The 17,589-nt window shown below is 36.0% G+C and overlaps 1 protein-coding gene and 1 pseudogene across 3 annotated transcripts in view; both read right to left on the reverse strand.

The window, feature by feature from the left end:
• MINPP1 (multiple inositol-polyphosphate phosphatase 1) overlaps positions 1-17,589 on the reverse strand; it is a 53,177-nt gene that overhangs the window by 23,423 nt on the left and 12,165 nt on the right. For both annotated transcript variants that reach the window (XM_017868865.1, XM_017868866.1), the window contains exon 4: positions 10,377-10,510. In XM_017868865.1, the coding sequence (XP_017724354.1) occupies positions 10,377-10,510 (134 nt within the window). The remainder of the gene's footprint in view (positions 1-10,376; positions 10,511-17,589) is intronic.
• LOC108527531 (cell growth regulator with RING finger domain protein 1-like) lies at positions 6,651-7,718 on the reverse strand (annotated as a pseudogene). The gene is made up of 2 exons (XR_001884842.1): positions 7,273-7,718; positions 6,651-7,135 (listed from the first exon to the last, which is right to left on the reverse strand). The product of XR_001884842.1 is annotated as a cell growth regulator with RING finger domain protein 1-like (transcript).

The following is a 17,589-nucleotide window of genomic DNA, read 5'->3' on the forward strand; positions in this document are numbered from 1 at the left end:
TTAACAGATATATAAGGAGACAGTAGAATAAAATCTAGAGGTAACTCATTTCTTCAGTAAATTAGATCTGCTTTTCTAATCACAGCTGCTTAAATAGAAATATCTGCTTGAATTTGCTGATTTTAACCTTCATCCCATTACTATAGTGATGGTGCAAAAAAGAAAGTAAAAGTCAAGTTCCTAATAAAATCAAGGAGCTGAATTTCAAGGGCCGGTTACATTTAACTGAAAATTTAACAATTTGCAATCTTCCATTTTTTCCATGAAGTAAAACCATGCTATTAAAATTATGTTAAAAAAAAAATCAGTGGCACTGAAGAATGTCTCTGATTTAATGTTTATATATATATAAAATCTGTATACATATTAACATTCCAACAAGGAGGTAGGGGTGGGATGGAGAAAGCAAAAAGTAGCCTGGGAACTTGGGAATTATGTGGAAGTCTTTTTGTCAGAAAATATGAATGTCAAAATACTCATTTATAAACTCTAATTCCAAATTTAAAAAAAGGATTTAAGTCACGTACAAAAAAAAAATAAAAAAAAGGCTAATGTTCTGATAGAAGAGATCAGGAAAAATACAAAGATAAATAATCTATTAAAATCTTATTATTCTACCACATTGGAGAAAAGCAGTTAAGTGGGAACTCTGTACTTTCTACTCAATTTTCCTGTGAACTTAAAATTACTTTTAAAATTCCATTAATTAAAAACAAAACAAAAAACAACTTACTTGCTCCTTGCTGAGCATATACTGATTTTCTTCACCAGCACTGCTCACAGCATTGGTCAATCTGTTTTTAGGAGAGAAATCTGACAGAAGTCTCAAACTATACTTTCTTCTCCTTTCCTATTTTAAGATTTAATCTCAATTCAGCAAAATAAGTATCTTTTAAAACCCTCATCAGTCTTTTAGTACAGAGATACCCAGTCCCAGGAAACCATCTGCCAATTTCTTCATCATCACTCACTGCTGAACAATGTTTGTTGATTCCTTCTTCAGTTACAACAAGAGGCAGTGGTCAAAACGATTTCCTGTTTTAAAGGGTCAAATTCTCTTTCAACTTCTCACATTGTTTCACAATCTTACACTTTTATTTTCTCTAGACTGTAAAAGACACAGTGCAATGACTTTGCCTCACTCATTACTGCCTGACATACAAACATAGTAGTTGCTTTGTTGAATGAATATTCTTTTCAATCCACAAGAAAAGGCATACTCATTCAAAAGAAGTAAAAATGTTTTCCATCTTGCAATGAAAAGGAAGTTAGTTTAATAAATGAGGCCATAAAGTTTGAAAAGAGTAAGTCTCACAAAGTACTTGTTTTCATTATTTGAACAATTGCCAAGGGGGTCGGGGGTGGTGGAGGGGAAGGGTGTGTGAATATCTGAAAAAGACACTAAGGACATGTTTGGGCCAGAGAACTATCACATATAATACTAATACCATGTCAGCATATCATATTATACTAAGTGCTTTAATAAATATTATCTCACTTGATTATCACAATTCTATGAGTCAGGTGAAGTACAGGTTCAGTATTCCTTATCCAAAATGTTCAGGACCATAAATCTTTTGGATTTCAAATTTTCTCAGATTTTGAAATATTTACATATATATAATCTTGAGGATGGGACCCAAGTCTAAACATGAAATCCATTTATGTTCCATATACACCTTTCACACATAGCATGAAGGTAATTTTATACATATTTTAAAGAATTTTGTGCATGAAACAAAGTTTCAACTACAACCCATCACATGAGGTCAGATGTGGAATTTTTGACTTGCCGCATCATGTCTGCACTCAAAAACTTTTGGATTTTGGAGCATTTCGAATTTTCAAATTAAGGCTAGGCATCATTCTTCATTCCTCTTTTCCAAAGTGAGGAATCTGCAGCATGCATAAAGCTGGACCAGGAGTCAAACCAAATCCAAGCATCTGCCTACTACGTCACATTGCCTCTATACCACAGAACTGTACCTACTGCCACAAGCCATGCATGAAAACTCACCTCATTATCTTCTCAGTTTATTAAAATACCATCAGCTACTAGCTAACAGAAATGGAGTGCTCAATTAGTTGCATTTTTCCCTCTGAAATTTATCTGTAGGTGAGATAAGCAAATTTTTTTTTAAAAAAGCAAGATGAACAAAAACATGGTATAGTCATACAAAGGAATATTATTCAGCCATGAAAAAGAATGACACGTGCTACTGCTACATGTACAACATGGAAGAACCTTAAAAACACGATGCTAAATCAAAAAAGCCTGTCACAAAGAAGCACATATTGTACCATTCCATTTATATGAAATGTCCAGAATACACTAATCCATACAGACAGAAAATATATAGTGGTTGCAGGGGATGGCGGAGTGAGGGTGAATGGAGAATGACTTGTAAGGTGCAGCATATAGAATTTCTTTTTGAGGTGATGAAAATGTTCTAAAGTTGCAGTAGTGATGGTTGTGCAACTCTGTGAATATACTAAAACACTGAATTGTGCACTTTAAGTAGGTAAACTGTATATGATCCAGGCATTACCTCATCTTGTTGTGCTTAAGGCAATCCTGAGTTAAGTAAGGCCATCCGTGTAACTTTTCCAACAGCATGTGCTCACTTTGTGTATCACATTTTAGTAATGTATCACATTTTAGTAATTACCACAATATTTCAAAGTTTTTTATTATTATTGCTATTATTATTATATCTGTTACGGTGATCTGTGATCAGTGATCTTTGATGTTACTTTTGTAGTTGTTTTGGGGTGCCATGAACCCCACCCATATAAGATGGTAAATTTAACTGATAAATGTTGTGTATGTTCTGACTGCTCCACCGACCAGCCATTCTCCATCCTCCTCCCTCTCCTCTAGCCTCCCTATTCCCGGAGATACAATACTGAAATTAGGCCAATTAATAATCCTACAATGGCCTCTAAGTGTTCAAATGAAAGCAAGACTCATACATCTCTCACTTTAACTCAAAAAGCTAGATATGATTAAGCTTAGTGAGGAAGGCATGTCCGAAGCTGAAATAGGCCAAAAGCTAGGTCTCTTGGGTCAGTTAGCCAAGTTGTGAATGCAAAGCAAACGTTCTTGGAGGAAATTAAAAGTGCTACTCCAGTGAACACATGGATAAGACAGTGGAAGAATGTTATTGCTGATAGGAAGAAAGTTTCAGTAGTCTGGTAGAAGATCCACACAGCTGCAACATTCCCCTTAGCCAAAGCCTAATCCAAAGCAAGGCCCTAACTCTCCTCAATTCTGTAAAAGCTAAGAGGTGACAAAGATGCAAAAGAAAAGTTAGAAGCTGGTAGAGGTTGACTCATGAGGTTTAAGGAAAAAAGTTATCTTCATAACACAAAAATACAAGGTGAAGCAGCAAGTCCTGATGTAGAAACTGCAAGTGATCCAGAAGATCTAGCTAAGATAACTGAAGGTCACTATACTAAGCAGATTTTCAATGTAGACAAAACAGCCTTCTTTTGGAAGAAGATACCATCTAGAACATCAATGTCTCGCTTCAAAGCATAGGATGATTCTCTTGTTAGGGGATAATGCAGCTCCTGACTTTAAGTTGAAGCCAATGCTCACTGGTCATTCCAAAAATTCTAGGCCCCATAAGAATTACACTAACTCTATTCTGCCTGTGCTCTATAAATGGAACAACAAAGCCTGGATGACAGCACATCTGTTTTTATATAGCATGGTTTACTGGCTATTTGAAGCCTACTATTGAGACTGCCTCAGAAACAAAGATTCCTTTCAAAATATTACCACTCACTGACAATACACTTGGTCATTCAAGAGCTCTGATGGAGATGTACAAGGAAATTAATGTTATTCTCATGTCTGCTAACACAAAATCTATTCTGCATCCCATGGATCAAGTAGTAATTTTTATTTCATTTAAGAAATAAATTTTAAGAAATTTATTATTAAGAAATAAATTTGAGAAATATTTAAGAAATAAATTAAGTAATAAATTTCATATAAAAGAGAAATATTATTTATTTCAGAAATAAATGTCATAAGGCTATAGCTGTCATAGACAGTGATTCCTTTAATGGATCTGGGGAATGTAAACTGGAAACCTCCCAGAAAGGTTTCACCACTCTAGATGCCATTAAGAATATTTGGAATTCATGGGAGGAGGTCAAAACATCAACATTAACAGGAGTTTGGAGGAGGCTGATTCCAACCCTCATGGATGACAGGAAGTAGCTGCAGATGTGGTGGAAATAGCAAGAAAATTACAAATGGTGCCCAAAGACATGACTGAATTACTGCAATATTATGATAAAACTTGAATACATGAGGAGTTGCTTCTTAGGGATGAACAAAGTGGTTTCTTGAGATGAAATCTACCCGTGGTGTAGATACTATGAATATTGTTGAAATGACAACAAAGGATTGAGAAAGTTGACAAAGCAGTGACAGGCTTTGAGAGGACTGACTCCAATTCTAAAATATGTTCTACTCTGGGTAAAATACTATTAACGAATGCATGAAAGAAAAAGTCACCTGATGCAGCAAACCTCATTGATATTTTCTTTTATAATAAATTGCCACAGCCACCCCAGCCTTCAGCAACCACTACTCTCATCAGTCAGCAGCCATCAACACCTGAGGGAAGACCCTTTACCTGCAAAAAGATTACAACTCTCTGAAGGCTCAGATGATCATGAGCATTTCCTAGTAATAAAGCATTTTAAAATTAAGGTATGTGTGTACTGTTTTTTAAGACAAAATGCTGTTGCATGCTTATTATAGTATAAACATAACTTTTATATGTACTAGGAAACCAAAAAAATTGTGTGACCCCCTTCATCGTGATATTCACTTTTTTGCAGTGGTCTGGAATTGAACTTGCAGTATCTTTGAGACATGCCTGTATATGAATTATTTCTCAAACTTTTTAAAAATAATGACCCTATGACACTGTAAAATCCTTAATTTAAAAAATTCAATTATTTTCTAATATATTGCACATCAACTCAGGGAAGTGATCTAATAATTTTAAAACATTTTCAGTAATTATATCATAAGCATTTTGGTGTTGCCTTGTAAAAGAAATTTACTAACTCAGAAAATGGAATCTTCTTTAAAAAATTTTTTTCCACTTTTACCAAAAAATTATTTCATTCCATTTTTTAAATACTTTTGTTAAAGACTCAGATTAAGTTTTACTGAAGCATAACTACTAATTTTAATTAGAGAGTTAGCTATCTTAACAAACGTATACAGCTGTGTGTGTAATCACCACAATCCAGTCTGGGAAAACTTAGACCACCTAAAAAGTTCTCTGTGCTCAGCTGGGTGCAGCGGCTCATGCCTGTAATCCCAACACTTTGGGAGACCAACGGGAGAGGACTGCTTGAGCCCAGAAGTTTGAAACTAGCCTGGCAACACAGCAACACCCTGCCTCAAAAAAAAATTTTTTTTTTTTTATTTAAAAGGTTCCCTGTGCCCATCCCTGCTCCTACCTCCAGACCCAGGCCACCAACAATTTGCTTTTGTCTTCAAAGTTTTGTGCTTTTTAGAAATTTCAAACAAACAGAATCATTCAATATATAGTCTTATGTATCTGGCCTCTCTCATTTGGCATGTTTCTGAAGTCATCCATTTGGCTGACTATCAGTAGTTCATTCTTTTTTAATTGCTGAGTGGTATTCCATCATATGTATGTACCACGTGTTTATCCATCTATCAGTTGATGGGCACTTGAGCTGTTTATAGCTATCATGTTTTTAGCTATCATGAATAACATTGCTGTAACCATTGACATGAGTCTATGTATAGACACATATATTCATTTCTATTTGGTAGATACTTAGGAATAAATTTGCTTAGTCATATAGATACATGTTTGACTTTTTTTTTATATATATCTTGTATTTATGATTTAAGAACGAGTATTTAAAAACTATGACCTGTATTAATGTAACTATAAGGGACATTAGAAACCAAACAGATGGATATTTATAAAAACTGGTATTTGAGGAAAAGATTTAAAGCTCATTCCAACTCCTTTGTATAAACTACGGAACACACAATTACTTTAAGCAGAATTAAGTTCTTTCTTAATTGCTCTCCAGATTACATCAAAGGTAAAACATTTAGTGATCCTAAGGCTTTAACCTCCTCAAATTTTCAATGGATTGCCTTTCAGAATGATTTTCTAATTAACGTGCGTGAGGGAAGACTCTCGCTAATTAAAAGGGCCAAACTCTTAGATTATTTTCCAAGAGTTGAATGGCAATTTTTATGTCATCCCAACCAACAGATGGCACTCTTCACCAGATATGTCACTCCACACTAAGCAGGAACAGGAACTGACTTAATTTTTTATCCCATCCACTGTACCCATTGACGAAATATGAAGTGGAAAATAGAATTTTCATTGATGGCCAATACTGTAGATTCCCATGTTATAATGCAATTCCAAGATCATCAATTTCTGCATTTTCCTTTAGGGTAGGGAAAGTGTACTTTCACTGTTACAATGTCTTCAAAAGGGCGTCTTCAGTGTTTGTCTTACTATCTTGCCATTTTTGGGGACTGCAACAGTGCAAAAGATTCCTGGGAAGCAAACTGCCCTGGCACATTGGCACTTGCTGAAAATATTCATGCCAGCTCCCCATCACACAGGGCAGGTGTGTCTGCGCATGGTAAGGAGCACCCAGTTCACAGCTCCCCATTCTGAAGCAAACAAGCACAGGTTCCTTGGACTGTTCTCCGGATGGCTCCAACTTCACTTTCAGAGAGGGTGCCCACACCTTTGCCAACAAACTTCTGTTTGTGTTTTTTTTCTTCTGGAAGAGGGAATAGTTGGAGGGAGTGAAATTATTATTTGCAGACATGAAAAGTTGCTTAAGATCATGAAATTGACCTTGAGCCAAGGGTAAATATTGATACAATATTCTGCAGGATAGTTTATAAGTCCTATCAGTAATATGAATCATTGACACCGTGGAAATAATATCAGAAATTTCCCAGTCATCCTCATCAGCTAAGGTCAATAGCGCTACCAATGGATAGCGAGATGTAGGCACTGTGCCAAAGTCTTCAATTTTATTATCTCTTGGTAACTGGCAATATATTTCTTCTTTGCTATCCTTTTTAATACTTTTTGAAAACGTAAAGGCAAATTGCCACTATCACCATAAGAACAAAATATACCAAAATGATCAGTAAGTTAGCAACACTTTATCCATAAGAAGTCTAATTTTCAGTGTTGATGGGTGTATCAGATAAAAGGATACAAATACTGTTCCTGATAGAGATATTCACTATACAGAGCATCTTCTAATGCTTGGGGAGCGCTTATTCTGAAGCAATAAACATGCTTCTGCAGAGCTTCATATAATTTTTGAACACTGCACCCCCAGTAGCATGTAAGGAGACTATCTTCAAGGCAATCTGTTGTCAAGGTTATGCCAGTTGTAATTGAAGCTGAAGATGGATTAGTGATCTCTAAGCCAAAAGGATTCTTGACTTGTCTCATTTGCTTTTTGAAAACTCTTGTGCTGAACTGGGTCACTTCTCAATTTCTCAGAATTACTGGAACATCCCAACCAAATCATCCCAATACCAGACCGGTGGTCACGATGAAGCAGGTAAAGACCACCGCGATGTAGAAAAGCGGCGAGTATTCATAAAGCCTTACCAGAAACACCGCAGCCATCAGGGTCTCACTCTGGATAGAGCCAGGCTCAAGCCGCATAGCCCAGCCTAGTCCAGCCCGACATGTTTGACTTTTTAAGAAACTGCAAAACTTTTCCCAAGTGGCTATACAATTTTATATTCCTAGCAGCCATGTATGAGGTTTCTAGTTTCTTCACATCTCACCAACACTGAAGACAATCTCTTTTTTATTTTAGCTAATTTAGAGGATTCATTAGTGGTATTTCACTGTGGCTTCAATATCTAACGACAGTGAACAACCCTTCATATGCTTGTTTGCCATCCATACATCTTCTTTAGTGAAATCTGTTCAAATCTTCTGCCCTTCTAAAAACTGGTTATTTTGGTATAAGTTGTAATTGTCTGCATATTCTGGATTCAATCCTTAATCATGTATGTTTTGCAAATACTTTCTTCAAATATTTGGCTTGGTCTTCTCATTTTCTGAATAGTGTCTTTTGAAGTAAAAGGTTTTAAATTCTGACGTTCATTTTAATCAACTTTTTTTTTTTTTTTTTTTTGAGTTTTGCTCTGTTACCCAGGCTGGAGCGCAGTGGTGCAATCTTGGCTCGCTGTAACCTCTGCCTCCAGGGTTCAAGCAATTCTGCCTCAGACTCCAGAGTAGCTGGGACTACAGGCGTGCACCACCATGCCTGGCTAATTTTTGAATTTTTTGTAGAGACGGGGTTTCGCCACATTGGCTAGGCTGGTCTCGATCTCCTGGCCTCAGGTGATCTGCCTCCCAAAGGCCAATTACAGGCGTGAGGCACCACGCCCAGACCATTTTATGAACTTCTGTTAGCAGATCACACTTTTGGTGTTACACCTAAGAAATTCTTGCCTCATATAAGGTCATGAAGATTTACCCCTAAGTTTTCCTGAGAGATTTATAGTTTTCGTTCTTATATTTAGGTCATTGCCCCTGTATTTTCTTTAAGAAATTTTACAGTTTTATATATTACTTTAAATAATCTGTTTTTGTGTACAGTGTGAAGGGTGTAGGCGCCATTTTTTGACAAGATGTATATCCAATTGTTTCAGTACCATTTGTTGAAAATACTACCCTTTTCCCCAATGTATTAGCATGGCATCTTTGTCAAAAATCAATTTACCATATATATCTGAGTTTATTTCTTGATTCTATTTTCTCCTCTTGATCTATTAATATTTGACTATTAATACAGCTTTATATAAGTTCTGAAGTCTGGTGCTTTAAGTCCCTATGTTCCTTCTCAAAATTGTTTTAGCTCTTCTAGGTCCTTCAAATTTCTGCATATATTTTAGAATTAGCTTCTCAATTTCTATAAAAAAAAGTACTGAGATTTTTGATAGAGAATCTACAGGTTACTAATTTGGGTTTTCCAATCCATAAAAATTATATATATTTCCTTTGTTTGGGTCATTTTTCTGAAATGTTTTGTAGTTTTCAGTACACAGAAATACCTCTTTTAAAACACCAATGATAAACTTCTTAAAGCGCTAAATTGAAGATAAAATATAATAGCAAACATTATTTTAAAATCTTCCAGACACAGTTTTAAGTTTATCATACCTCATATCCAAAAGCAAGACAAACAATGAACAAATAATAAAGATATATTATCTCATAAAGTCTAAGGGTTATAAACCATTCATAAAATTGAACAGGAAAAAAGTTAACTCCTATTTCAAAGGTACTTGCCTTGAATGAAATCGCCACACAACTTTTTGGTAGCAGAAACTAAATACTCAATTTGGTTTTTCTTCCTGAACTCCCAACAACCTCAAGAAATTTCCACAAACTAGAGTCATATTCACAAACAAAATATATTTTTGTAAATAAAATGTAGTACTGGAAACACAATGAAACACACCATCTCTAGTTTTTTCTATCTCAATTTTACAGCATGATTTTGTCTCCAATTTTAAGTGTATAAGCCTTCATTGAAGCAAATCTGACAAATAAAATGGAATTGAGGTTCTATCAAAGGTTCAAGTCTTGAAAATTATTTTTAACTGAAGATTATAAATATTAACAAAAGTTTTTTCTCTTTCAAAGTAAAAACATTTTGCACATTCATAGCAGGAGCCACATAGAGTTCACAATTACACTATTTATAATAGCTAAAGATAGGAACTATCTAAATGCCCACTGACAAGAGTACATGGCATAAATTATGGTGTATTCACATTATTGAATATTGTACTATAGTGAAAATGAACTACAGCTATATGCAATAATATGTTGAATATAAAAAACATAAAGTTGAGAGGGGGAAACAAAGCAAGGTCCAAAAGACAATAAGCAGTATGATTCCAAGAAAAACTAAATATACTATTTCGGCACCAATACATTAATAATATAAACTATTTTAAAGAGGCGAAGGAATGACAAATACAAAATTCCAAAGAATAGTTTCTGGAGAAAGGGAAGGGCAAAAAGAGGCAGGAAAACGGAACAGTTGAGGAACACATAAGTAAACAAATCCAAGTTATTATTAACATTGTAGTTCTTGGGTAGAGTGGAAGGTTTCATATGTTTTATAACTTACACATGTTATCTAATTCTTTTGTATCACATTATATTAAAAAATATTTTAAAACACAAGCAAAACTATTTTTTAAAATTACTCGTTACAAAACATTTTCCAGAGGTTTAACAGTAAACTCAAAATGTACTTCAAATTTTTTAGAAAGTTCTTACCTTTGTTTCTGTTCAACTGCTTTGTCCAAATGCTGAAAGATATCCTGAAACAAGGTGCAGCTGGATCGACTGTTAATAGTATACCCATATCCTCTTTTCCAATATTGTTTCAGATCATTTAAATACTCTAATACCTAAAAAAAATTCAAAAATCAATTCTAATATATTTTCAAAAACATAATAGATTCCCTGATTTAATAATGACTCTCTAAGAAATGGTTACAGTGTTTAATTACCATACTGCACAAAATATAGTATTTATGTCATATGTCAAGGATATATTTAGAAGAAAGAAAAAAGAAGAAGAATATTCATTAAAACACAGAAGATAACAACAGTAGATGAGAAATGTTTAAGAATTTTGAGAAGGTAGAAGTCAAACAGAAAATGAGTTACTTTGGTTCATGTATCAGTTTGGTGAAAAAAATAATAATAAAAGTGTACCAAGGATATGGGGAAATGGGTACTGTTGGGAGGAATGTATATTGGTATAGACATTCTAGAGGGCAAACTGGCAAAATCCATGAAAACACACATACTCTATGACCCATTTAATTCCATTTCTTATAAAGTGATACAGAGGAATACCAGGGAGAATGTACAAGAATGACTTACAGTAGCACTGCTCATAGATGCCAAAAAATCCCCAGAAACAACTAAATTCCAACAGTAGGTAGATGGTTAAATAAACTATGATATACACATACTACAGAATACTTTGCAGTTATCAAAAAGTTCTGTATTATAGATCTCCATGTACTGACATGGAAGAGCTCCAAGACACAATGTTGAATAAGAGTCCATTAAAAATAATACATACCCTATAATACCATTTATTACCCACACACACATATACATTATACCCTTTATATTTCTAAGAATGATACAGATTACAAAAGTATAGAAAACAGTTTGAAACTTACCTATCACTGATTACAGTGATTAATCTCTGTTGTAAGGTCTGGAATCGGGAGCTGGTAATTAAGTAGCCTTTATCTGAGGGTTAAATTTTGCACTTACATATCATTTGATCATTTGCTCATGTAGAAGTGGAGAGCTAAAACCTCTATCTAGAACTAAAACCTGTAGCTAAAATCACAACTAGAGGACTAAAATATGTAACCCAAAAGAGGTTCAAGACGACTGGAATAGTCACGAACCTTTCTTCCCAAAAGAGCTCCTAGAGAAACTAAGTTTAAGTCATAGTAAGTTTTAAGAGCGGGGTGGGTCAGTGCCATATGTAAAAACAAAATAAAAAATACATTAAAGGGGTGAGGAGGAGCTACTTGCTACACTAGCATTGTTGCCTGCAATCTAGACTAGCATAGCACAATGGCAACTTGTGCCCCTTCCAAAGGCAGAAGTGTAGATATTTATTAATGAAGACAAGGAGAACAGCTGAGGGTAAAAGGATGAATAAATGGGTTGTAAAGGAAATGAAATATTACATGAACGCCTTGAACAAGGCTCAGAGCAAAAGGTGGCACTGTCTCTTAGCTCAACTATGACAGATGCATGAAATGGTGAAGCTATATATTTGCCAAAACCACTCCTGGTTTTGGAACCCGACAGGATTGAAAGGAAGCTGGCAAACCTGAGTGGCCTCGCCCTGGAAGACATTCATACAAGATGATGGACTGGACTAATTATTAATGACTGTGTATACTCTTTTGATGTAAGGTATCCCTCTTTGAAAACCAGGGGCTGACCTGTGGTGTTATGATATGTATATATTGGCTTTCGTCCACACTTTCTGGTTTGTAACTCCCATATTCCTTGTTGAAGTCTTTTGGTATAATACTGGGTGTGTGAGGCCTCAGGAGCAGGCCTCAGGAAACAGAATCTCTCTCCTGCCTCCCTTTCCACAGTGCAGAGGCAGCTCTCATCTTCCTGCCTTTCTGGGGGTCTTAAGATCCTGCCCTGAAAGGGTCCTGCCTCATATCCTGGGGGGAAGGAATACTTCCATAAAAGCCCAAGAGGACTGGGTTTGGAGAGCTTACAGAAAGCTGAACATGTGGAACTTCCTGGAGGGTGGCATGCCCAGGGAGGACATGGAAGCTCCACGCTCCTTCCCCCATAACTCGCCCTACTCGTCTCTTCATCTCTATCCTTTGTAACATCCTTTATAATAAATCTGCAAACATGTTTCCTTGAGTTCTGTGAGCTGCTACAGCAAATTAACTGAACCCAAAGAAGAGGTCATGGGAACGCCAACTTGAAGTCAGTTGAGCAGAAGAGTACCAATGGGGCACTTGGGGACTGAGCCCTCAACCTGTGGGATCTAACACTACCTCCAGGTAGACAGTGTCAGAACTGAACTGGAGGACACCCAGCTGGTGTCTCCTGCTTGGTGTGCAGGGGAAAGGCTCCCACACATTTGGTCACAGAGATCTTCTGTGTTGATGATTGTGGTGGTGGTGTGAGAGTGGAGGAAAAACACGGCTTTAGACAGTCTGTCCTTACCCAAAGGCAATTAAATCAAGAAGTTAGCAAAGAGACGTAAACACTAAGAAATTTAAAAAGGAATTAAAAGGAATTAGATAAAAGTCTGTTCCATCTATTCAAGAAATAAAATCTACTATTAGAAATAAAAGGAGGCAACTGAGATTTTAAAACTCTCATGTGCTTACTATTAAAACTTTATATTATTTAAAAAAAAAAAAAGGCCCAGTGCGGTGGCTCACACCTGTAATCCCAGCACTTTGGGAGGCCGAGGTGAGTGGATCCCTTGAGGTCAGGAGTTAGAGACCAGCCTGGCCAATGTGGCAAAACCCCTTCTATACTAAAAATACAAAAATTAGCCAGGTGTGGTGGCGGGTGCCCGTGGTCCCAGTTACTCAGGAGGCTGAAGTACGAGAATCGACAATCCTACCACAGACAAACACCTTCAGAAACAGGTATACCTGTACCCCAACAAACATATACATAATGTTCATAGCAACAAGGTTCGTTAACAGCCCCAAACTAAAAACAATGTCTACCAAAAAGATAATGAATTAACTGTAAAATATTCATATAATGGAATACTATATAGTAATGAAAATTAAAACTGTAGCTATATGCAATCTCATAAATATTTTCAATTTAAAACTTTATTAAATTGTAATTTACATACACATGATTTAAATATACATGTTGATGATTTCTGACAAATGTAAACACCTGTATAACCCACCCCCACTGTGTTAATACAATGACTTAATCACCCCCAAGAAGTTACCTCACGCCCCTTTGGTTCAATCTCCTCTAATACTCTGCTACAGGTATGTTTTACAGAATCCTGAGAAATGTCTGTGACCTCATAATTCCCAATCCATTTGAGAAGAGGTACATTTTCCTGAAATTTGTGAGCCTTTTCACAACACAACAGGTCAAGATCATTTTAAATTCCTCCCAGTTCAAATCCCTGCCTTCTAAGTAGCAATCTATAAATGGGAAGCTTTTTTTTTTTAAACTTGTGTCATGGGGGTTTGTCGTATGGATTATTTCACTACCCAGGTATTAATCCTAGTGCCCATTAGTTATTTTTCCTGATCCTCTCCCTCCTCCCATCCTCTGCCCTCTGAAAGGCCCCAGTGTATGTTGTTCCCCTCTATCTGTCCATGCGTTCTCACCATTTAGCTCCCAAATAAATCTTAAAAACTTAATGTTGAACAAGAGCTAGATACCAAAAGAAAAAAACATACACAGAGTAATTCCATAATATAAAGTTCAAAAACAGATAAAGCTAAACTGTTTCTTGGGGAAAAAATAAACTAGTAAACAATAAACTACCGTAATAAAGAAAAAATTGAAAGCAAAAATACACAAGTAATTATGGGGAAATAATTTCAGAGAAGGAAAACACTTTTTAAAATCAAAAGATATATTGGCTTAATTCAGCAAATAATGGATAACATGAATGACTGACTTTTATAGGTACATTAAATACCAAAACTAATCCCAAGAGAGAGAAAATCTAGACATACTTATTAAAGACACAAATTGCAAAAAAGCCATCCTACAAATTAATTTTCTCCTTTGTGCATCGCTACACCTTTTACGGGCAGTTCCCAACATATGATGGCCTGACTGACAATTTTTCAACTTTACAATGGTTCAAAAGCAATACACATTCAGTGCGCTCCTTGACTTACAACGAGGCTCTGTCTGGATAAATGCACTGTAAATCAGAAATGCACTTCCAACTTAAGATATTCAACCTGCCATGGGTCTAATCTGGATGCAACCCCACAATAAGTCAAGGAGCATCTGCGTATGTTTCTATTACTGTATAAACATTCTATTATCTTGCAATGGTTTAGTTACATGTCTTTCATTCCTTGCGGCATTCTTTGAGGACAGTATCTATCTAATGTTAGTGTCTTTAGTTCCAAGCAAGTGCTTGTCACAGAACAGAAACTCAAAAAATGCTTGCTGAAGGTACTCAAGGTCCAAGATATCTAATTATCTCAGAATTTCATAAATGTCTATTCATTTTTAATTGTAAAAACCATTCTTGGCCAAGCGCAGTGGCTCACACCTGTAATTCCAGCACTTTGAGAGGGTGAGGCAGGAGGATTACTTGAGGTCAGGAGTTCGAGACCAGCCTGGCCAACATGGTGAAATCCCGTCTCTACTAAAAATACAAACATTAGTTGGGCGTGAAGGCACACGCCTGTAATCCCAGCTACTTGGGAAGCTGAGGCAGGAGAATTGCTTGAACACAATAAGCAGAGGTTGCAGTGAGCTGAGATTGGTCCACTGCACTCCAGCCTGGGTGACAGAGGGAGACTCTGCCTCAAAAAAAAGAAAAAAAAAAACAAAACAAAACTTAATGAAGAACTTTAAACACATAAAAAATATAAGACAGTAGTATAAAGAACCTCTGTGTACTCACCCAGTTTCAACAATAATCAGCATTCAACCAGTCCCATTTCAGCTTTGCTCCTACCACTACCACTGAATTATTTTGAAGCAAATCCCAGGTATCATTTTATTTCACCTGTAAATACTTCAGTATATAACCTATTTCACAGTGAAAGTCCAAAGCCAGGATAAATTATTTTCTATCAAATCACTGAAGAAGAAAATAATAGAAAATACCCAAAGTGCTGGGATAACAGGCATGAGACACCATGCCCGGTAAAGAAGTTCTTTATTTACAAGAAAAAAAGTACCTCTACAATAAAGAGATCAGGCAGACACCATTGTAATCAAATGATCAAATGGTCAAGAATCACTTGCATCTGGGGAGCGGAGGTTTCAGTGAACCAAGATTGTGTCACTGCACTGCAGCCTGGGCGACAGAGAGAGACAGTGTCTCAAAATAATGATGATAATAATAATGATAATAATAATCAATGACGTGACAAATGGACATCAGTCCTTCTGACATGATGCACTGAGAAGGATATATCACTTATGTAGGGCTCTTGTCAAAATGTTTAATCTGAATCTAATCCTAAGTAAAAAATATCAGACACATCCAAAAGCATTCTGCAAAAAACCTGGCCTAGACTCCTCCAAAATACCAATGTACAAAGGGCAAAAGGAAGGCTGGAGCACTCTTTCAGGTTAAATGAGACTAAAAGAAATGCAACCAAATGCGATGAATGATCCCTTATCAGATCCTGAATCTTACAAAACAAAACAAACAAAAAACAGCTATAAAAGACTTAGGATGTGAAAATTTGAAAGTTGACTGTATATTAGAAAATACTGTGGTATACATTATACACATAAATATAACTATGGTATACTGTATTGTGGTTATACAAAAGAATGTTCTTGTCCTAGATGCATGCCCAAGTATTTAAGGGTGAAACATCCTGATAGTGAGGGGTACAAGAAGATTATATATACATGGTGGACAGAAAAAACTGCTCCCATATGTCCACATTCTAATCCCTGAGATCCTACGAATATGTTACCTTACCTGATAAAAGGGAATCTGCCAATGTGATTAAGTTATGAATCTCGAGATGGAGAGATAAATCCTGAACTATCTAGGTGGGCCCAGTGTAATCAACAAGTATCCTTACAAGAGGCAGGCAGGAAGGACAGTTAAGAGTTGGAGATGTACCCATCCGAAGTTTGAGTGACAGGAAATGCAAGTAGCCTCTGGAGATCAGAAAAGCAGGATATGGATGTTCTCCTAAAGCCCCTGAAAGAATACAGCTCTATTGATACCTTGATTTCAGCCCTGTAAGATTCAATTTGAACTTCTGACCTCCAGAACCATAAGATAATAAACTTATATTGTTTAAAGCCACTAAGTTTGTGGTAACTTGTTAGAGCAGCAACAGGAAACTAATATAATAGAGAGACTGACAAAGGAAATGTGGCAAAAAAGGTTAACAGCTGGTAAATATAGGCGAAGGACATACGAATGTTCACTGTAAAACACCGAACACAATTTCCCATGAAAATGTTATAAAATAGTCACTAGGACTTTGGAAAACCATTTATTCTCTCTGAGCTTTGGCTTCCTATAAGAAGAATATGGGATTATATCAGCTCTACAATCCCTTCCAAGCAGTAAAATTTGATGATGGGTTGGTTAAAGGTAGGTCTGTAAATGGGTTGATTTAGAAATCAAATCACCATGGAAAAAATGTTTCCAGAGTTTTTTGAACCTGAACTATTTACAAGTAGGTGGGACCAATGTGAACCTTTAATCTCTCTTTATTCAAGGAAAATTAGGAGTTAGTCACAAAACAATTTATGTTCCCTAACTGCTCATTTTCTGAAAAGCTGCTTCAAGTAACCAAATGCAAACAAGCAAGCCAAAAAAAAAATTTTTTTAAAAGCAAAGAAACTGCAAAATAATACTTACCTTTGCATCATCTATGTCAAAACATCACACCAAGGAGATTTAACACCTTTAATTGCCAGGTCAAATGAACAGGTGAAAAGGCTACTTGAATTAAATCTGGGGGGGGAAAAAAAGGTAAAATTTTGTGGGTCATTATTTTCTGCAATTTTCAAAGGTTAAATATCTTTGTGTGGTACAGCTCAATAAAATAGACATCTTCGGTTTGGGGAAGAAATTATTTAGTTTCTTCCTGGCTATCAAAGCATTAAGAGACTTGCTCTGTATAATCTAAGGGGCAGAACTGAACTATCAGGAAGAAACCATGAGAAGTATAAATTTCAGTCCAAAAAAACTAAGAAATTTCCTGTAATTGGTAACTTTTTTCTGCCTCCCCTGCCTTTTTTTTTTGGACAGGGT

Source organism: Rhinopithecus bieti, unplaced genomic scaffold (genome assembly GCF_001698545.2).
Source record: "Rhinopithecus bieti isolate Rb0 unplaced genomic scaffold, ASM169854v2 scaffold_4655, whole genome shotgun sequence".
Classification (NCBI taxonomy): domain Eukaryota; kingdom Metazoa; phylum Chordata; class Mammalia; order Primates; family Cercopithecidae; genus Rhinopithecus; species Rhinopithecus bieti.